Here is a 22,349-nt window from a genome sequence, read left to right on the forward strand (position 1 = left end):
GGGTGTTCTCTCTGCATCATCCCCAAATCCCAGAGGTGCAGTAGAGGCAGGGACCTTAAAGCATGGGGACTCATGAATCAGTCTGAAAAATCACATGTTCATCACATCCCTACTTTGAGGGAGGCACTAACATTTCCAAGACGAACAGGCCCTGGTCCCTGTCCTCAAGTTATAAAAGTGCCCTATGCTCATCGATCTCTTTTCAAAAAGACTACCAGCTCCACAGACTGACAGACAGGAGGAATCCCTTAGTCTGTTATCACCCTGGCATTGTCTCCTCTGTAATTTTTTAAATTTTATTTATTTATTTTTGAAAGAAAGAGAGAGAGAGAGACAGAGGGAGAGAGAAAATCCCAAGCAGGCTCCTCACTGTCAGCACAGACCCCGATTTGGGGCTTGAACTCATGAACCTGAGCTGAAATTAAGAGTGGGATGCTTCACTGACAGAGCCACCCAGGTGCCCTCTCATCTGTACTTTCTAAAACAATTTCTTAAGCCCCATCAATACTTCCCTCACACAAAGTTCCACTCAGACCCCCTCCAGCTGAATTCCCCTAAAACTGTACCTTCTGCTTAAAGCTTCCTTCCCATTAGGATGTTTCTGCCACTGTGTAACCCAAGCCACACTTGCTGTAGCATCAAACCCATCACATACTGGGTGATATAAAGGGGAGTTAGCTGACCTCACCTGAACTGTGTCTGTCTCTCTGTCTCTGCCTCTCTGTCTCTCTCTCTCTCTCACACACAGAGCATTCCATAGAATGAACTGATATCAGAGCTGGGAAAAAAAACCTGGGCTCAGTTGGAGATAGTCCCCATCTGGCAGGTCTGGAGACCATGGCTTTGACCAAGGCCACGTGTTCAATCAGAGGCAGAACCAAGACTTCTGTCCCTTGCTTTCTAGCCCAGTGGCTTTCTGGCTACGTCTTGTGCCAGAGCACTGCCCCAGAGCCTGGCACGAGACATGCGCATCTGGAGATACAACAAGGATGCTGCTGCCTCCCGTGCCTGCTCAAATCAGGCGGAGTCCTGGATGCTTCACCCCAGGCCTGTGCACCTATTTCTTGCTCTTTCTTCAAAGGTAGGGATGAGCCCTGTGGACTGGAGGAGTGGACCAAAGGTTCCAGGAGTGTTGACAGTAACTGCCCATCGGGGTGGGGGAAGCAGTATGAAAGGATATCAGGACGACTGACAAAAACTGCGTGCAGACCATGCATTGAATAGTGGTATTGGTTCAATGTTAACTATCATGATTTTAGTAACCACATTGTGGTTAAGTTCTTAGGAGATACACAATGACATATTTAGAGGTCAAGGTCATGATGTCTCTAATTTATTCACAAATGGTATATATATACCTACATGATGCACGGTGAATATATATGAATATATACACAGTGTGTATACATATGTATGGATATCTGATGAATGGTGAATATACTTATATGAATACATACATAAAGAATGCTAGGACACTGCAACAAAATGTGAATAATTGGTGGATCTCAGTAATAGGTACATGCAAGCTGTAAATTTGAAATTATATCAAAATAACATTATAAAAAATTCCTCTTGAGAGGCATGCAGCAAACACACTGACAGGTCTCAGGACCCAGGCAAGCATGCCAGCTGTCACCCTCCTCGTCTCCCCCAGCTCTCATGGCAGCAGACCCCTGCCCCCTCGTGGGCTGGGGGCAGCACTTGCCCAGGCTTGTGTGGACCGCACAAAGTATGGCTCTGAGACCAGCAAGGCCCAGGGCGCTGCAGCAGGAACGTGATCAGGGCTGTCCTCACAGTTCCAGATCCTACCAGCTGTCAGACCCTGGGTAGGACACTTTAGTTCTCAGAGGCTCAGTTTTGTTCATCTGTAAACTGGGAACTACTCGCAGCCCAGTTGAGTGAGACCTGCCTGAAGTGATCTGGGACTAAGTGCCTTAGATGATGCCTGCTGCACGGGAGCTCAGTAGACACTAAGTGAGCACCTGTGTCGGGGCCTCATAGCATCCCTTCCAGCATCTATATGGTTCCTCCCTCCAGTGCTCCAGCAACATCATCCTTCCTCTTCAAGCCACACTCCTCTCTCTTTCATGACCCAGAGTTTCCCTGGTCCCGAGTCACCCCAAACCACCACTCCTCACTCCTGTACTTGGGAGTTGGTGTCTGGCGGGTTAGCTCGTACCTGTTTTCTCTCATCCCACCGCCTGGCTTGGCAGGTGGGCCTGGCCTTCCCCTCATGGTCCTCCCAAGGGCCCCCGGGCCGTTGTGTGGACATGTGCCCTCTACTCTCACACCTGACAGCTCACACACTAGGGCTGAACAACACAGCTGGGGTTGGGGGGAGGTCATCCAGGGAGGGATCTGGCTATGATCTGTTTGACATGAAAACCACTTGGCCTTCCCTCGGTTACTGGCAGGAGAGCTGGACTTCCTGGTTAGATTAGGTACTTCCCAGCCCTTGAAAAAAATGAACACACGTTACAGCCAGACCACTCAGGGACAAAAGAATCAATCTGGGCTTTCTCGTGGGATCAGAGACGTCTGGGACCGGGGATGGCCATGCTAAGAGAAAAAGGCAAGGTGCAGAGGTGTCCAGATTACATGATGTATTTACACAAGTATATGGAAGTGCATAGAAAAACATTTTGAATATATTTGAAAAGGTGAGCAGAACTGGAGGTAGATGAAAGAGGGCTTTCATGTTGTACCTGGTATAATTCTATACTGTTTAGAATGTCTTAAAGAAGAATGCATGCATGTTCAACTTATGTAATTAATAAATAATACAAATTATCCCAACAAGTGAGAAATGAATTGGGGGTACAGGCCTAAAAGACAACCTCTTTCATTGCCTATCTCTGAGCAGCTGCCTTCTCAGGAGCCTCTGGGAAGGAAGCCCCATGGTGTTCTAGAGGCATCCAGAGAACTCCACAGGTTTCTGAAGGACACGAGCATAGGTGTGTAAGCAAGTGGAGGGGCTGCCAGAGCCACCCTGCTAATGTTCTCAGTGCCCAGTGGGTGATGAGTTGGGGTGATGTGAGGCTGGGTGGATGGGCCGTTCAAAGTGGTCATTGCTGTATGTGGAGACACACATTTCCATTCCTTTGGGGGTAAGACATCTGACTGTAACTGCAAGATGAAGGCTAGAGTAAAATTCCCCTTCCACAGACAAGCAGCGTCCGCTAGACTTAATCCTATATGGATGTATTTCTATGCTATGGAAAGGGAGACCAGCACTTTCTGCCAGCCCACCCTCTCCCTAAGCAGTACCACTGACTGAGCCCCACTCCCCACTGACTCTGTAGGGGTAAGAACCTTGGCTTCCAGCATCTTGCTCCTTCCCTAAAGAGTGGAGACTGTGGGCTGGTGCCAGAGACAGTCTGAGGACCTGAGCATGAGGGTTCCTAAGGCAGTGCCACACTTAACAGAGGCAGTAAGGAGGCCCCCTCTGCTTCTAAAGACCAACAGTGCGAACACTGTTCGCTTCCAGACTGACCAACCACACCCTGGAATGGCCTAGGGGCTTGAACAAATACTGAAGCCTGGATCCTACCTCTAAAGATTCTGATTTAACTAGGCGGGGGTACCCAGCAGCAGAGGTTTTAAAAGTTCCACAGGTGTGTTGAGAGTCCCCACCCCAAAATCAGACAATGACAACTCCATCGGTGTGCCCCACCACCTTCTCTCCTCCAGCGCAAAAGCCCAGCTCCCGGGGCTGCTCACTGTCCCCAGCTGGTTTTCTCCTTCACAACTTTCCCCTGGACCCCACCTCATCCCCCCAGGATCTGCCTGTAACAGATGTACCAGAGCTGAGGGCAGCAGGCTGCTGAGGGCTTGACTCAAACTGCATGCACTCCCGCCGCTGTCCCCAGGAGAGATGAATGATGGCATCCGTCCCTAAGTCACAACCACCTGGTGCTCTTCTAAGATCCCATTTTCCGGTAACTATTAGAGCATGGGCCCAAGCAATCCTCTTGGAAACTAAAATCACCAACCCATTTTCACTGGGTTTTTCTTACAGTTATATGTGAATTTCCAGCAACTTATTAAATGTCTACTCCTGATAATCTGAGCTCCTCATTTCGGTTAAATATCCATTAGACATTATAATTCCAATTTGGCTGCACTAGCATACTGAAGGCTGGGCATCCCCCTGGCACCCGCCTGGAGTATGCACAAGGAGTCCAAGCTCATCATTAGGAGGGTAAATATGCAGCTTTGAAAAGAGGAGAACAGGGACACCCGGGTGGCTCAGTCAGTTAAGCGTTGACTCTGGATTTTGGCTCAGGTCATGACCTCATGGCGTGTGAGTTAAAGCCCTGCACTGGGCTCTGTGCTGTCAGTGCAGAACCTGCTTAGGATTCTCTTTCCCTCTCTCTCTGCCCCTCCTCCACTCTCTCTCTCTTTCTTAAAATAAATAAGCTTAAAAAATACAAATAATTTTAAAAAAGAATACATGCATATGCACACATAACTTATATTTTACAACTGCACTGGTGTAAAGGTGAATATATTGTGAATTGAAACATTTTCTTTGACCCAAAAGTTTAGTTTTTCTTTTAATCCTGTAAGATATTGAAATATTTTTGTGGACGCCGGGTGCTGTGCCTGATACATCAGTGGGCCCTGGGGGAAGGTGAGACCCAGGAAGAGGGGGACAGTTCCACAGAGTCACGGAAGTCCTTCCCTGCACAGCTATTTATACCAAGCTGCAACTCCGCACTGCCCTCTCTAAGCAAGGCCTGGCATCCTGGAAGCCCCAGGGGCAGCCCTCAGGGGACTTACAGTGGGTGAGGGGTGAGCCACACACACATCACCAGACACTGGGCAGAAGGCAGTGGCAGCAGGGAGGTGCTTAGTGCTCGGGGAGCACACGGAGGGAAGGGTTCCTTGCAGCTGGAGCAGGGACAAACTCAGGAGTGAGGTGGCTTTTCAGTGGGAGTCTGTCCCACGAAAGAGGCGTCTCATGGAGAGAGGTCCCAGAGCGAGGCATGATGGGAGGGGCGCGGGACTTCCAGGGCACACGGAGGAGCCCCGTCTGGCTTGAGGATAAAGTAGGATTCAGGAGCTGGGGGCAGACTGCGGAAGAAAGGCCAGACCACACGGCAAAACATGTGTGCACAAGTGTAACCTGCGTGAGGCTCACTCGTGTGGGTGGGGTGGGCTCTGGGGACTGCCAGGCACTGCAACCGGGAGTGATAGGAGCAGAGCCACGGCCTGGAAGGGTTCTGCCCGGCAGGAGGGACTCACCTGGAGATCAGGAGGAGGAGTCTTGGTGAGAAGCCCAGAGGGCCTGAGTGAGGTGGCGAGTGGACGTGGGTGTGCACCACTAAGGCCGTGCAGAGGCTGGGAGAGACGGGCAGTGCCAGATGGCCACTGGCCCGGTCACCGGGGCTTCACGGGGCTCGCTGGGGTGCAGGCAGGGAAGCCGGGGCTCAGTCCTGGGGTTGCCTAGGAAAGCTGAGCGAGTACTTACTCTCCGTTCCTAGCACGGGGGGAAGAGAGCTCTTGGGCCTCCGGGCTCTCATCTCAGGGGCCTTGGCATTCTCCCTGGCAGGAGCATCTGCAACACAACAGGTAACGACACACATTAGTTGGCTGCTGCCCAAGGCAATGAACAGAGGAGGTGTCTCAATAAAAATCCCACCTCAACCAAAATGACAGCAATCCCCTCCCCCCACCCCCCACCCCCGCCGCCCCCAGCTCCTCCTTCCACTCTGGGGGCCCTCCCTGCTTGCCGCGCAGACGGCGCCGGCCTCGGGCACCTTCCTCCTCCAGAGCACCAAAGAAGGAGCGTGCGTGCACTCCACTGTGCCTTATAAATCAGGTGGAGAGAGCAGTCGCCCAGGCAAGATGGATGGACAGGCTATCCTGGGAGCTAGTTCTGCATTCCCCTGTACGGCAGACATGGGCTACCAGGAATCACATGGCTGGCAGGGCTGGAGGAGCGGCGGTACCCCCGGGCTCACCTCTCTCCCACCTTTTCCCTTTGCTGGGTCTTCACTCCCTGGGTTTAACTGCTCTGTATCTCCAAAAGCCTGCTCTGTATAGAGAGGTCTCTCTGCCAGAGGAAGGAGGGGACAGGGTACATGCCTCGGCTCGTGGTTTGGGAGGGGCCTGCACCTTCTGATTTCCTGGACTTCCTCCTACAGAGGGTCACTGACAGACTTTCAGGCCAGATGAAGGCCTCTGAGCAGGCAGCTGGCACGCCTCATCCCCTCTGGACTGAGCCTTGGGCCCATAATGGGAGCCTATATACTCCTCCTCAAAGTGGACCCAACGAAACCCTGCAGAGCCTTCTGGGTGGGCCTGAAACGGTATGTGGATGAGTGCACAATGCCTCGATCCTCTCTTCCACGTTCCCTACTCCATGTTAATGTCCAGTGTGGACATTACCACACTCTTTCCCTCGTTGGGGCAGAAGAGTAACATCACGCTGGGCTGGGCTGGGCAGAAGGGGCCTTGCTGGGCCCCAAGGAGGCTAGACTTCAGGAAGTTTTGGGGAAACCACCCAGGAACTTGGATAAGAAGGAGCTGGTTAAACAGCTATCACTGTGTTCCAGCATTTTCCCCACAAGGAATTAACTTCAGGGATGTGCTGAGAGGGAGCCTCCCCGTCAGAGTCCCTTCCTGCCATTCCTTTTCCGACTCCTGAAGACAGGAAACTCAGAGGGAGGAAGGAGCGGGTGGGACTTTCCAGCTGAAGCCTGGGCCACATTCCTGTGGCTTGACTGGGGAGGAAGGGCCATCTTGCTGTCTTGCCTCCCGGATGGGGCAGTCCTAGCTGCTAACACATGCCCTCTCCCAGACTGGTTCCTGGGACTCTGTGTGGTAGACACAGGTTGCCTAGAACTGGGGCCTGGGGGCGAACACTTCCCTAGCACATGGACTCCTGATGCTCCCATCTGGACGCACTGCTCCTACTAGATGGCATTTGGGTCTCTTTTCTGCTTGAGAAGGTGGATTGGCCCATATAAATCCTCCTGCAGAGGATTCCTTCCCAACCTAAAGCCTGCCCACTCTCAGTTCGAGCTGGGTATTCCAGGAACGGATACACGGTGTGGGCATCATCCAAGCTCACCAGCAGCTCCGAGGCACACAGGCCTCTGGGGCCATGGGGGCAATTCCCTACTGAAGTCAGCCAAAGCCGTACACATGCCACTACAAGGAATGGTTGAGTGTAAGCCTCATGAAGAGCTTTCTAGCAGTGTATGGGAGGGGGCAGTGCTGAGGGAACCAAGCTGGAAGTCTACCCTGCCTCCACTTCTCTCCTTCTGCCAGCTTCTGTAAGAGCAAAGGGAATCCTGCATGGTGAGTCAGGGGTCCCTGCCTTCCGTCGCCAACTCCGCCTGTGTCCTGTCTCCTCAGTGGCCGCCCACACGCCAGGTTCTGTGTGGATACAGATGGAGGAGTAGAAAGTCCCGTGAGGAGTGGATGATTTCACTTCCTCACACTGGGTGTTCCTCCACTCCCCGCCCCCCGACCTCCTGGTCATTCTCAGCTACAAAAAAATCCTCAGTACGTATTTGTCAACTTCTGTGGTTCTCAACATCGGCAGCCCATTAGAAGCAGCTCTACATAGGTGTCTCACTCCCCAGATCCTGGTTTAATTGGTCTGGTTAAGGGCCTGGGTGTCAATATTATCCAGAAGCTCCACAGATGTATTTAATATGTCACTCCTAGTCTGTGTGCGATACAGGCTGTGTGTGTGTGTGTGTGTGTGTGTGTGTGTGTGCATGTGTGTGTGCGTGTATGTGTATATCTGTATGCACATGTGTGTATATGCCTGTGTGTCTAGAGGCGGACGTGCAGCACACGGAGGGACTAGTCAGGGACTATTCTGAGAGACAGGAATACCTATCAGTGTACCTCTTGATGTATGGGGACTAGGGTGCCATAAACCAGGGTGTGGGGGTAAGTCCATGTTTTCCTTGTTTAGGGCCCTCCTTTCTTCCCTTCCTTCAAGACCTGAGAGGCACCAGTGACAGTTTACAAAAAGGTACACTCCAAAGTGTGTGTGTTTCCCCCTTTTAAAGAAGAAAAGGAGAAAGCCAAGTGGGTACAGAGTTCTGTGCTCCTTGGCTTCAATACTCTCTTTGCCCATCTTTCTTCTGCTGAGTTCTGGGGACATCACAGCAGGGAGATACAGAAGGATCGGGGTTGCTTTGTGGTTTTTTTTGTTTTTTTTTTTTTTTAACTGATATGTAATTTGAGGCATAAGCAAGCCATGGAGGAGAAGCCTGGTCTGCCTGGGTTCCTAAGGAAGGGACACAGGAACGGAGATTCCTTCTTTCCTCGTGGGGTTGTGTGGGCCTTTGCTTCTAAGTGGCATTAGAGTAGAGGCCCAGAGAGGAGGGTACTAGTTTTGGCTTTGTCATTAGCAGTCTTGAGACCATGAGCAAATTATATTAACTGCCCTGGGTCTTTATTTCCACATCTGCACAAAGGAAAGTGTGCTTACTCTTTCTACCACAGTGTTAAGCTGTTCAAAGGAGAGAATGTATTCAGTAGTGCTCGGGAAAGGAGAAAAATCATCATGTACCTATTAATTCATTCCTCTTGCTTACCACATTTCCTCAGCTCCCTCCCAGTCCGCTTTAAAATTCTCCACTTTCAAAAAGCCCTGCCTGACCAGCCCCCACCCTCATGTGTCTGGCCTCCGCATCTGTCTTCAGCTTTTGGGTGCTGGCTTTTACACTGACGTGTGAGTACACTACCCTGTCATGTGCTTTGAGCTTTGTTTTTAGAAGTTTTGTGTACTTTATCTTTCCATCTGACCATGAGGAAAGGGGCTCAAGTTTCCCTTTCAAACCAGGCACACCTCCAGACTTGGAGCCCCCCCTTCCCTCTCAGTCCTCCTGCCCTGTGGGGCTGTGTGCGCACCGGGGGCCACTGGCCCTCCGTGATGGCAGCAAGGGGTGGGCTGGAAGGACCGTGTGCTTAATCAGAACCAGCTCTGTGCTCACATGGATGCCCAGGGGATAAAAATAATAGTAATACAAGTCTAAGAGCAGCTTGTATTTTCTATTTTAATCAGTTTGTGATGAAACTGAACTCCATTTCTAGATCTGGGCCCCAGGGCTGGAGTCCATTGCTGGCATGGTTGTGCCCCCAAAGAAGGATGGGAAGATGGAAATATAGGGAGGTGGGGGGCCTCTACATAGGGAGGAAAATGTGTCCTTATATGGACAATGCCTCACCCCATCCACTCCTGGGCTCGTTCTGGACCCGGCCCTTCAGGGCAGCCTTTTTGCTTCTGTCTTCCCCAGGAGGTTGGTTCCCTGAATTACAAGCCTAGGGCAAGGGGAGCGAGGTCTTGGAAGGCTTCGGGAGGGGGGTTCAAGCTCCCAGGAGCGCCATGAGGGGCAGGGCGGAGGGGCTGGCTTCTTTCTCTGCGGAGGCAAGCAGCAGAGGCAAGCAGCAAGCTGGCTCAATCAGAAGAGTGGTGCTCTAGTTAGGAAAAAGCTCCTTTCTGGCTCTGCTGTTTGGGGCCTGAGTCCTTGGGCAAGTTCCCTGAGCTTTTCTGAGCTTGACCTTCACCAGGAAAACAGGAGTAACACCCCAACAGAGTGAGTGAGATGTAAAGTAACAGCAGGCATTTACTGGGTTACGTAGCCCATGCCTGGCACGATGCTAAGTGCTTTATCTGCTTGTTTCACACGGAACCGTACCATTTGCCAATATTCAAGGTCTCTGGCCTACTGGCGAAGCAGTTCTATTTAGTTCAGTCTAATGCATGTTAGCTGCCTGTGGCGACATGACCGACAAACGTGAAAGTGGGAGCAGACTTATGAATGAAGAAGGGTGTGTGGCTTTCAGTTGAGGCACAGTCAGAGGGCCCCGATGGCCGTGGTGGCAGCAAAGCACCATAGTTTAGAGCCATTGCTTGCGTTTAAATCCCCACCCAGCTAGTTATTAGTTACATGGACGTCAGCAGGCCACTCAGTCTCTATATGCCTCAATTCAGACTCTTTTACTATCACTCCGCTAAACCCTCTTGTCACAGTCACAAACCTACTGTGAACTGTCAAAGCCAATGGTCTCAGGCTCATCCTACTCTACTCGGTGACAGCACGTGACACACTGATGTTGTCATTCCTTCCTTATGCAAATGGCTGCCATTTGGCTTCTGGGGCACCCCTGTCTCCTGGATTTCCTCTTATCCCACTGTGGCCATTCCTTCTCTGTATCCTTCCCAGACGTCTGTCCTGCCTTCCTCCTCCTCCTCCCTACTCCATCCATATCCACCTCAGGGGCCTCATCCAGTCCCAGGACATTCAGGGGTTTCTTATGTAAGAACCCCATACCCTGCCTCCAACCCTGACCTCCTTACTCAACTCCAGGTTCATCTAAATGCCTGCCATGTGATGTGCCCACCTGGATGTCTAATGGACATCTCACACTTCACAGGCACTTGATTGGCCCCTGCCCCCTGCATGCCTATCTCAGAAGGTGGTGCCACCATTGATCCACACTCCCCCGTGAGACCTAAGTCACTTTGACTTCCCTTTCTCTCCATTTCTTCTTCTTTTTTAATGTTTATTTTTGAGAGAGACAGAGAGTGAGAGAGAGTGACAAAGCATGGGTAGGGGAGGGGCAGAGAGCAAGAAGACATAGAATCTGAAGCAGGCTCCAGGCTCCAAGCTGTCGGCACAGAGCCTGTTTGGGACCCAAACCCACAAACCGTGAGATCATGACCTGAGCCGAAGTCGGACACTTAACCCACTGAGCCACCCAGGCTCTCCATTTCTAATACATCACCAAATCCTATCAGTAGCTGTGCAAATAGATTATGCATCTCATCACTTCTTACATCTTCCATGGAGCCTAAGCCGACATCAGTTCCTGCGTGGGCCATCATTGAAGGTCTCCCTGCTCTCTGTCTCATCCATATGCGGACTGGGTGACTCTGCTCACCATGGTCACCTGAGTGATCCTTCACCATGTTGGAGCTGGCCCACCACACTCAGGCTTGCAGATCTGGCTGCTGGTCGTCCTCACCTCATTTCCCACCACTCTGCCCCTGAATCACAGCTCAACCACCCTGGCCTTCCCACTCCTGGGAATGCCTCAGGGATAGTCTCTGCTCAGGGCTTTGCTCTCACCATTACCTCCTCCTTCCTCCTTTGAGACTCCTTCATACTTCCTTCAGGCCTCTGTTCCAATGTCACTTCCCCACAGAGGCCTCATAGCCACCCTCTCTAACAGCAACATCTCCTTCCCCACACCCTACTGTGCTTCCTTCACAGCACCTGATACTGCCTGAGATTACATGGCTGTTCATCTGTATTAGTGTTTTCCCCTCACTAGAATGTAAAGTTCCTAAGAACAGGAACTTCTGTTTTGTTCACTGCTTTTACCCCAGCCCCAAGAGCAGAGTCTGACACAGAGTGGGATGAACAACCACAGGATGCCAGCTGGAATGTCACCTCCTACCACTCAAATGCATGACTCTTGATGGTCATGAAGCCCTTGATCTCACTGGTAGCTGTGGCCAGGGTGGCTGAGGAAGGGTAGCTTAAGCCCTGTCTTGGGATTTGGGCCTACAAAGGGTTTTGTTTCCCTACCTCTCAGCTGGGTCTGAATGAGAGGGAATGGGTCACTCAGGCCAGGTGTGCCAAAGGACTTCCCAGTAAGAAGGGCCGTCACCAAGGCAGACCTAGATCTCTCAGACAGTGGACACTGCCATGCTATTCCTTAGACAGAGAGGTCACACCAAGTCATGGAAAGGGTAGGCTTTAGAACCCGACACACTCCGGTGTGAGCCCTGTCAGGGCAAGTCTTGTTCTAACTCCCTGTGCAGGGTGAGAGTCTTCACCTCCTGTGTACTGTCTGTGTGACCCGGGAAGGCTGTTGACCCTTGCAGAGCCTCGGTTTTCCCACTGATAGATACCCTGCCCAACTATTGTATAAGCTAAAAATGCACAAGAATCTCTGGCCAGAGCAAATCTTGAGGTCAGCTTTTGTTCCCCTGGATGAGTTGTCTGGCAAGTCCTTACCCACTTTGGGCTTCAGGTGCTTTCTGGGGTACGAGGCTGACACTCGCCCTTCTGCTGTACTTGGAAGGAGCAAGGGTGTGACCAGATCAAGAAAGTGCATGAGACCATCCTTTTTCTTAGGGAAAAGACACACAGCATGATGATCATAGCCAGATGTGCTGAGTTATAAAGGCTACCTCCCTTTGTCTTTCCTCTAAGTGGGAAAAATGGGAGTGTGGCTAATACAGAATGGCCAATGAGCCAAAGTCATTTTTATGAGGTCCTGAAATATATCGTTTTATTGGCTACAGGCATATAGTCTTCATGGTGTTTGGCACAGGCTGAGTGACTGAGAGCTAGTGACCGTCAGGAGGTAGGGCCAGCCTGATGTCAGCAGGAGTTATAGTCCCCACCCCTCGTGGAGAGGGACCTCATGCCCCTTGGGAGGGAGGGACACAGTCCTATTGAGAGGTTGAGCAGGCAGCTGCAGATGGAGAGAGAAATCAGGAGACCCCACACAATGAACGAATAGTCTTTTCTTAGGGCAAGTTCAATTAAAAACTATGGGTGCTCTCTTCAGAAAGATGCTCTGATCTACAAACACACAAAATTCTGCCTATAATTTCAAAGAGTCCATGGACCCCCTGGGATCTTTAAGTTAGGTACCACTGCCTTGGAGACAGCTGGGAAGACCGGGGTACAGATGGAGGACAGGAAACCAGCTCGGCTGAGGGGAGCATAGGAGGGGAAAAGGTGCCTCAGGGTGGCAGGGGAGAAGTTAGGGAAACTGCAGTCCTTTGTCTGGAGGTGGCTCATGGCTGAGGAATAAAACTCCATGCGGCAAGAAGGCCACCCACGCACAGGACACTAATATATCTCCAAGTCTAGCAACAGGGAAAAGAGTGGGTGTGAAGGGGGCTGCCCTTTTTCTCTCTGAAAAACAAAAACCAATTAACTGAGAGTCAGTCCTGTTATCTCAGCTGGTCTCCCTCTGATCCCTTTGCTAGCTCTTCTCCTAAGACCCAGCTCTTAGTCAGAAGCCTCAAGGCCAAGCTAGAGATAAGTAATGGTGATCAAGATTAGTAGAAAGTACAAGGGAATCCAGTAGAAGGAGGCCAATTTATGGGTCAAAAAGTCCCTTATGTTGCTGAATGAATTCTCCAAACCTTAAAAAAGAAAAAAAATCCCCAAATGTATTCTATAGGGAAAAAGAAAATTTTATTTTGAAAACAAAGTTTGGTTTTCAAAATAAAACATTTGCTGTTTCTCAAAAAGGTGCTGACATTTTGCAGATAAGGAGAATGAATTGCTATCCTGCCTTCAACCGACCATGGAAATAGGACCCAAAGAGTCCAGGGATCCCAAAAGCAGATATCCTCATTAACAGGCTGGGCTTCCTTCTAGACTGGTTGGGTCTAAGCACGGGTCTCAAGTGCGGGCTGTTTGGAGTCAAGTTCCCAGAAACACTTTTTTGGTTTTTGTTTGTTTGTCTATTTGTTTTTTAAACTGCAGCACCTGTTAGGGAAAGGAGCAGAAATGTGACCTGGGCAGGTGATAGCGGGGTCACAAGGTAGAGTACTTGGCGGCAGCAGCCCCTACCCAGAGCCTCAAAACATGGGTTTCAAGCCCCCCTCTGAACTGACCCATCAAATCCACTCCTTTGACTCAGAGCCCCAGTGACAGACACATTCACGGAACTCCAGTGAGACATACACAATATTCTACCATTTCAGCTTTACTGCGGCCATTGGCAATTTAAGTTGTTTTGCCATTGTGTATATATTTTTCTTAACTTTTCTCTTCTATGCTCTTTTTTCTTAAAAAAAAAAAAAAAAGACTGCTTTTCTTTTTTTCCATTCCTAATGTATCACGGATCTCCGTGTTTATGATCAAGAAATCAGATTATAAAGCCGAGAATGGGGACAAAGGTTCTATATCTTGTGGAATGGCATGGAAACAGGTCAGGACTTTATACCCCAAGTGATCACTCAGAAGTCAGAAGAGCAACAAAGCTGGTCTTTGAGTTGCCTTATTTGGACACCAGTTTTTCACGTGTCACTAAGAGTTACTAGCAAGGCATTTCAAGGGCAAGAAATGATTCCCCCACACAACCTTTTCAGACAGTCCCAGGCAAGTAACGAAATAAGAAGAAAGGGCTCTTGATTGTGAGTCTCGCAACAGCATTCGGGCTGTAGCTGGCCCTCAACAGACCAGGGAACCTCGCGCAGGACATGTTCTTTCTCAGTGGCCTTGGTTTTCTACTGTTCAAAATGAGGGTGGCCGCCTAGATCATCCCAAGGACTGTTCTACTTCTGAGGCTCTAATTCTAAACCTCACACAGGAGAGAAAAAGAAGAGTCACAAACACACAGCCTGCATTTCTCTAGGACAAATCGCAGCCCTCACAGCCTGGCCTCCCCCTTTCCTCACTCAGAAACTCAACTCCAGGGATAAGGAGTGGCTCAGGAGGTTAAGCATCCCACTTCGACTCAGGTCATGATCTCCTGGTTCGTGGGTTCCAGATCCACGTCGGGCTCTGTGCTGGCCTCTTGGGGCCTAGAGCCTGCTTCAGACTCTGTGTCTCCCAGTCTCTCTGCCCCTCCAGCACTTGTGCTCTGTCTCACTCTCTCTCTCAAAAATAAATAAACATTAAAAAAAAAAAAGAAAAAGAAACTCCATGCAGATTGGGCAGCCCTCTGCCCCCACGTTTCTTTCTCTCCCTCTGCTGCATTACAATTACTTTTTCTTCTTGCAGAGGCCTGTCCCCTCTACACAAAGATGTAGCCCCAACTCACCTCCTCCGGGAAGTGTCCCCACATGGGCCCCGCTCTACTCCGTCTTCACCTCATCACGGGTCTGACCTGCCAGCACTGACACTTGATGGCTGCAGCTTGTAAAATACTATGTAGTCATTTTCCTGTGGGTGTGTCTTTTCTCCTCCAGCCCTGTGCCTGGCTTCCCTGCTCAGCAAGCTTCTGCATGCGGGGTCAGGACTGGGGACAGGGCGGGGACAATTAGGTGAGTGGCCCCTCCTCTCAGCCAGGGGCAGGGCTGCAAGGTCACACAGGGCCATCAAGTAGAGCTTCCATTTTCCTTTCTGGCTCATTTTTTTTTTTTTTTTTTGCAAAAGATGGCTCAATACCCACAAAACGAATGACTCAAGTAGGGATGGCAGCCTTGGATGCGGTTCTGTTTAGGTATTGTTGGCCAGGGAAGGGCTGAGAAGCGGGACTCTGTGTGGCAGTGATGGGTGGGCACGACCTACCGTCCATGGTGACTTGGCAGGAGCACTCAGCCTGGCCGGCGCCATTCTTGGCTATGCACTTGTATACGCCTCTGTCCTCGGGCAGTGCCTTCTCGATGGAGACAGAGCACAGGGAGCCTAGGAAGGAAGAGGAAGAACCATTGGGTGGACCCAGTAAAAGCCCAATACCTGCCCCAGTACCAGGTGAATGTTATTCTCATGGGTAGCCGCCGGGAGCCCAGAGGCCAGAGGGTCTGTGGGAACCAACCCCCTCTCCCTACCAAGGTCAGGGTAGTTTTTGCTGATAAGCCAGGTCCAAAATAACTGATCCCTAAATATATTCCTTCCTGGTACCCTCTTCCCACCTTCCAGCAAGCTCTCTTATGGGGACATAATGGAAAGGCACAAAAGAAGGAAGCAAAATAGTCTTAGCCTTTGGAGGGCATCCAATACAATAGGAGCAGAGAGACCCTGGACCTACACCCTGGCATGTCACCAAGAGAGATAAGCAGTAGCCAAGCACAGGTTTATAGACCCATGTTAGGAACAATGGCAGGTGAGGAGTCTCTGCTTTGCTTATAGCAATTATTTATTCTGAGAATCTTAGAAAAGGGGAGTTCTGGGGAGCCTGGATGGCTCAGTTGATTAAGCGTCTGAATTTGGCTCAGGTCATGATCTCACAGTTTGTGGGTTCGAGCCCCACGTCAGGCTCTGTGCTGACAGCTAGCTCGGAGCCTGGAGCCTGCTTCGGATTCTGTGTCTCCCTCTCTCTCTGACCCTCCCTGCTCATGCTGTCTCTCTCTCTCTCTCTCTCTCTCTCTCAGAAATAAATAAAAAAAAGAAAGAAAAGGGGAGTTCTGAACAGAGAGGGGGGGAGAGAGGGCAGGGGTCCCTGTCCAGCAGGAACACTGACCTGTGGGAAGGTCTCCTGGGAGGAGGAGGGAACTATAGCCTGGGACCCTGGAGCTGGCTTCTTAGGAATGGGATGTGAGCTGAGAAGCATGGCCAATGATGGGCACTGGGCTGGGAGAGGGGCACTTTGGGCTGTCTCCCTTCACTGCAGGGTCTTTTGGTGACCTCATAGAAGGGTGGAGATGGCTTTTGCCATGAGTCTCTCCACCCAGAGCACTTCTTCTGGCCTGGTTAGGGAAAGGAGGAGCCAGGCTAGGCACCCACAGAAATGGGGGGTCTGGTCCCTGGCCATCCTAGCTCTCTCACCCCAGGGCTGGCTACTCCTCTGGAGGACCGCCCTTAGGGGGTTTCCCTCAGGATGTGGGGAGAGGCCAGCTGAGTGCTGGGACTGCTGGGCCAGGCAGGAGGGCAATGGCACCATAGTTCCTGTCTTCAGACACACAAACAAGCCAACAGCATGGCATCCTGCCCAAAGCTGCCCCATTGTCAGGGAGGCAGTCATCACACAAAGAGGAGCACAGAGCCAGGGCCACATGCATCCTGCTGCCTGGAGCCACAAGCTGCAGCTACCCCACTTCCCCTGTCAATCGCTCAGCATACACCACTGGCCCTGGGTGGACAGAACTGTGTGCATCCCAGGCATATGTGCGGGGCAGCATGGCCAGAGGCCAGCAGGACTGTTTGCTCCCAAACAGTCTTTGATCTCAACAAGTACCCTCACCCCCATTAGTCAGAGGCACAGACTTGAGGGCAATGAATACAAGGATATTCAGAGAACCTCACTAGGGCTGGAAAGGAAGGTAGAGGCCTAACAGTTGTCTTTGCTTCTTGGGACCTGGGTTATGTCCTGAACAGGGAAACATTAGTTCTCCGGACCACCTCCCTCCTATTCATATAGACCTTACCTCTCGCAAAAGGCCTCACTACATTCTCCCCCAGGGGAGGGCAAGGGCTCGGCACATCTTCTCATTGCAGTTAGGAGACAGAATTTGCAGAAACTGCAGCAGAAAGGGCTCAGGCTGGAATTTTTGGAACTCCGTCATGAGGGTGAGGCACAGGAATCTGGGATTGAGGGGGACTATCCTTTCTAGAGAGGACCCTCCACTCATCTGAGAGGGCAGAGGGATGCTAGAATGACCTCTGGCATCTGGGTTTGAGGCTTAGAGGAAACCTACCCCCTTTTGTCACTTTCCTTCAGTCTGAGGCTCAGGCTCTGGGAGCAGACACCCCACTTCCAGTGCATATCCTGCTCGAATGCCTGATTGTGCCTCAGTTTCAGTCCCCCCCTGCCTTCAGCCTTCAGCCCACATTGCACAAACTGCAAAGACAGTGGTGAGACCACCAGGAGAAGAGGGGCAGTTAGACCACGGCTCTCACTCCCTCACCAGGGAAAGCAGGAGAGCAGGCAGCTCGCCAAGCCTCCAAAGCCTGGACCCCTGGCCACGTGCTTGCGTGGGCTGGGGGAGGGCCCCCAGGCAGGCCTGGAGGCCCGGCTAGCCCAGATTGAAGAATCTGGTATTTCCTGTGGGACAGCTTATTCCTGACCTCCAGAAGAAAAACCGTTTCCCAGAGTTTTTTTCGAGAAGCCTCAGCCTGGTGGGGAATTTTGAGAGGGAGGTGAGGGGGATGGTAGCAGTTACCACAGAACCGAGGCTCCAATAAATGGCTCAGCTAGAACTGTTCCTGGGAGAGCCCCTCATGGCCATGGAGTCTGAAGGTCCTCCATCTTGCTCCAAGTGTGTGGGGAAGAAGGGACGATGCGGGGGGGGGGGGTTCAGGGTGAGAGGGGTGGCCTGAAGCCCTGGAGGTTGTGCTCTGAGGATGCCCTCAGTGAGCAGCGCCTCCCCACCCTGGTCCCCTAGAATGTCTGGACAGTGCAACTCAGCTCCAGGTCACCTCCTCAAGGACAGCACCTTCCCTGTCACCCATAAGCATCCTCAGCCACAGACGGACCTCTTCTGTGCCCCGAGTTTCCCTTTATCAGAGCATGTCTTCCAAGGCCATTGCTGAAACACAAGTCTGTCTCCCACACTAGTTCTCAGAGGGCAGTGACCGTGTCTATTACGAATAGTTTTTCTGAGCCTGGAATGCAGTCAAAGTGAAAAAAAAATTGCCATCTGAGAATGACCAAGGCACATTTCTGTAGCAGGTGATCTGGGAGGATCTATGCAAGAGAATCATGAACATTTAGTCAAATATAACCTACCATTGAAAAAGATAAGATATTTTCTAAAAGAAAACAATTCCTAACTCAGAGTTCTTCAAGTGGATTATGCATATACAATATTGCAATGCATATTGCATTTAGGCACTAGGATGTATAAATCCTAGTGTTTTGTATGAAGAAATCACACAGGTTTTTAAAAAAGCCTTCGTAAGATCCCACATTAAAGGTGATTAAAAATGAATCATCAGGTGACAACAGCAAGAAAAATGAATTCTCATTACTAGCCTGGGAGACATGTTTGCCAGGGAAAGCATCCCGGCCTGGGGACAGGAAACAGGGCATAAAGATGAAAGCACTTCTCACAGCATAGAGCTCCCCTTGGCTCACTGGCTGTCCCTCCCAGTCCTCAGCCAAGGCCAAGGCCTGAGGGCCTGAAAGGGCCTGGTGCCGCACCTCCGCAGGCCTGGAGGGCAGGCCCAGCTGCCGTAAGTAGACGCCATCTGCTCGGCAGCTCTGGGGATGCAGGAAGGGGAAGGTACCTCTACATGTTCCTCCAAGATGTAGCAGTCAACTCCAGGCGACTCCTTGCACACCTCTTCTGCTCTCCCTGGTGCTAAATGGGGTGAACATAACCCTGTTTTGGGGGGGCTGGAGGATATGAGCCCTATCCAAGCTATATGGGTTCAGAGAAGCCCCCGTGAAACCTATGAACACAGCAGTAGGGTATAGATGTATGTGCAGATTGCATTCCACAAGGAGTCTCGTGGCCAAAGGGTGGTGACAACGGTCTGGAGGAGGAGGAGGCAAATTCTGATCTTAGGTGACACAATAGCACAGGATTCAGGGCAGTGGAGCAAGAAGGATTCGAAGCCAGGGGGGTGAGGGCAGAGAGGATGCAGCGTGGAGTGCAAAGGATGGGGAGACCTCCTCAGCCACTCCCTCCACCTTCACCTCCAGACCACCTCAAACCACCAGCTTCCTTATTTCCACTGATGCCAGTAGAAATGTGACCCCAGTCACCCGGACACCAGCACGCAGTGGTCTTCCACTCCTTCCTCTTCTTTATTTGCCCCCTGCTCACAGGCCAGGCAACAGGTGCTATTAACTCTGTCCCTGCTTCTTGAACTGGTTGTTTCCTGTCTGTGCCATGGCTACCTTATTAGTACAAAGCTTACCACCTTTCTCTGTGACTTCTTCAGTAGGCTCCTTGCTTGTCTTTGGGCAGGGAGTCCATCAAAATCCCTACACCCTTACCCTAGCTTTGTGTGCACTGCTCCTCATTCCACACTCTTACATGGCTCCCTATTGCCTTGAGAACTGAGCTCCTCAGCATGACATAGGATGGCGTGGACCATGCCTTCCTTTCCAGCCCAGCCCACGCTGTGAGCAGGACTGCCTCTGCTTCTGCCAGAGCCCCTGTCCGGGAAGTCCATATCCCCACTCCTTTGCGTGCCACGAGCCCTGACCCAGCTCATTTGGCACCAGCCTTACCAGTGGCCCCAGCACTCAGCTCCCGCTTCTTCTACATCTACCAGCTCAACTTCAGGACTTGGCCAGAACAGTTTTATCACTGTGAGTGTGTGTCCCCTCTTTCCAAAACTATGGAGAGCAGATCCACTCATACCTCCCAGAGTGCCATGCTCCCTGCACTGGGGCCTGCTGAAGTGGTCACTGATAAGGCTTGAAGATGGGCTTTCTCCCTGGGGTCTGTGTCTAACCCAGCCTCTTGAAGACATGGAGGGAGAAGCTCTGGAGAAGGGATGGACAGAAAACGGGGCTGTCATGTTTCAGACCAGGCACTCTGCCTACCGTAGCAAGGCAGACAGGCCCATGTCAAAGTCTGCTTCTTTCCCCCACTGCAGGGAAAATAGCAGAAATCTGGCAAGCCTAGAGGGCAAGGCCAGTCTTCTAGCCTCTTGACAACTACTGACAGTGTTGAGGAGTAAATAGCCATTAGTCTTTTCCCCTGCTGGACAACACTCTGGGGGAGTGGGTCATGAAAGGTTTCTCAGCTGTACCAGTGTGCTGTCACCTAAGGAGAATGAACTTGGGTGCCGGAACTCAGCTGCCTCCACTCAAATCCCAGCTCTGTCACTAGCCTGCTGTGCAGTCTTGGGCAGGACACTTCACTTCTAGAAATGGGCAGGATTAAAAGAGCAAAAAGCGTAAGATGCCCAGGGCAGTGTTTGGCACACAGTGTTCAGGGTATGCAGGCTATTCTTAGTTTTCAGAGGAGAATTACAAATATTTAGAGTATTTTTAAAAATTGGATTTGGGGCTGTTTCTACAACCCCTCCCTACCCACCCCACTGAGTCCTTTGCTATCTTCTCCTTGTGCTGGCTTTCTTTTAATCATTTCTTCTTCCTCTGATTTGGACTTGAACTGTCCCTTTGAGGTAGTTTCTATGGGAGGCGATTCGGGAGTAGCTGGGTCTCTATGCCGTTTAGTGCTCCGTGACAGCACATATCACATACGCAAGGCACTCTGGACACGAGCAGCAGGGTCTAATGGCTCAGGTGTGTTTTTGCAACCAGGGCTGAGGTCTGCTTACATTGCTCAGTTGAGAGGTTGTTTATAAGCTGCTTTGAGCGGCTCTGCGGGTTTGACACAGATCTCCTCTCCGAGCTGCCCTCAGCTATCTGAACGCCAGCTTCCCTGAGGCTGGTGTAGCCATGGGCCCCACACTGTGCAGGCCAGTGTGACTGCACATGTCCCAAGGGCAGGCAGCTACCCACCTTCCACCCTTCCCGGGGAGAGCACCACAGGGTAACCTGGGAAATGTTCCCAGTCAGGTTTCAGCTCAGTTCTACCAAAGACTTTCCAACTGGGAGGGGCCCACAGGGGTGACTGGGACTGCTGTGACATTCACTCCCCTGGACGTCTCACCCTGCTGTGGTGACCCCCCCATGCACGCCTGTGTGTGGACCGTAGGCAGGCTGGACTAGCAGAGAAGCAAGGGGTGGGGTGGATGAGATGCCCTCCCAAGGACCCTGCCAATCTGGAGATAACCACATGGAAACGTTCTCCTATCAACACAGTGGCAGAAAATAAAACATTTCTCTTTCCTGGTCAACTTCCCCTTTGCTCTTTTAGCACTTAGATTCAAAATGCTCAGCTGCCCCAGACCTGCTGACTGAGTTGCAGAATGAAAAGAGAAATTTTATTGTGGGTTGAAAGGGATACTGCTTTCTTTCAAATGATCCATTCGGGTTTCATGAGGAAGGAGGAAGCCCGATGAAGAGGGGGGGTTGGGGGAGGGGAGAGGGGGGTGCAGTCAGAGGACAGAAAGGGGAGCAGCACAGTGAGGGGTGTTTGTGATATCTCAGGGGACTGGGATTGCATAGGACCTGTCTTTACTTGGGCCTCTGCTTGGTTGCCACCCTCTACCCCATAAAGGGTAAAATGCTACTTCCTGGGGAGCACTGTGCCCTGCCCTGTCCTGAGCCACCAGCGTTAGTCTCAAGCCCAGGCCAGGCTCTGATCCAGTGCTGGCCACCAGAGTGGGGTGTGGGAAGTCTGCTGGACTTGGAGCTTCAGACAGCCTGGAGATGCTTGGTTGAAACATTTCAAACCTAACTGAGGGTCCAGGGGAAATCCCTCTCACTCTCATCTCTTCTAAACTGGCCCCTCTGAGAATTCTAGACCCTGAAAGGTCCCAGATGTCAAGATTTAGTGCCCCCCCTCTCCCCACAACCCAAGAATGTGAAATACCAGCAAACAGAAGTCTCATCCAAATTAGGAAGCGAGTGGCTCTGTCCGCCCAGGAGTGTGTGCTGTAGGGGCTGTTTGGGGTTTTTGGCTTCTCCGACAGATCCCTTCAAAACCACAATGTTATCAAGTCTTAAGCTGTTGTTGACCCCAAATCACAGTCCTGTGCCATCCCGTCAGTGCATACCCTTCTCCTGCTCCAAAATGCTGCTGGCAAAGCAGCGCTCAGCTCAGAGCTGCTGGTGGCCTCCAGCCCCAGGGCCCCGTGAAGCCTGCACACACAGCCCTCTCCACACCAGAGCTGGGGGCACTAGCTCAGACCCAGGGCCGCTCTGAGGAGCCA

General features: G+C 51.4%; 1 protein-coding gene across 10 annotated transcripts in view; it reads right to left on the bottom strand.

Annotated features, from left to right (window-relative positions):
- The window catches only part of MYLK (myosin light chain kinase), a 179,625-nt gene that overhangs the window by 61,112 nt on the left and 96,164 nt on the right, over positions 1 to 22,349 (bottom strand). For 7 of the 10 annotated variants that reach the window (XM_039240627.1, XM_039240633.1, XM_039240628.1 and 4 more), the window contains 2 exons: positions 15,240 to 15,356; positions 5,474 to 5,560 (listed from right to left, as the gene is read on the bottom strand). In XM_039240627.1, coding sequence (XP_039096558.1) covers positions 5,474 to 5,560; positions 15,240 to 15,356 — 204 coding nt within the window. Of the gene's footprint in view, positions 1 to 5,249; positions 5,427 to 5,473; positions 5,561 to 14,769; positions 14,893 to 15,239; positions 15,357 to 16,131; positions 16,152 to 22,349 lie in introns of those variants that run through there. The other 3 variants (XM_039240636.1, XM_039240634.1, XM_039240635.1) reach the window with 3 other exon arrangements.

The sequence above is a fragment of the Hyaena hyaena genome, unplaced genomic scaffold, assembly GCF_003009895.1.
Source record: "Hyaena hyaena isolate Hyena2069 unplaced genomic scaffold, ASM300989v1 scaffold_180, whole genome shotgun sequence".
In the NCBI taxonomy this organism is placed as follows: domain Eukaryota; kingdom Metazoa; phylum Chordata; class Mammalia; order Carnivora; family Hyaenidae; genus Hyaena; species Hyaena hyaena.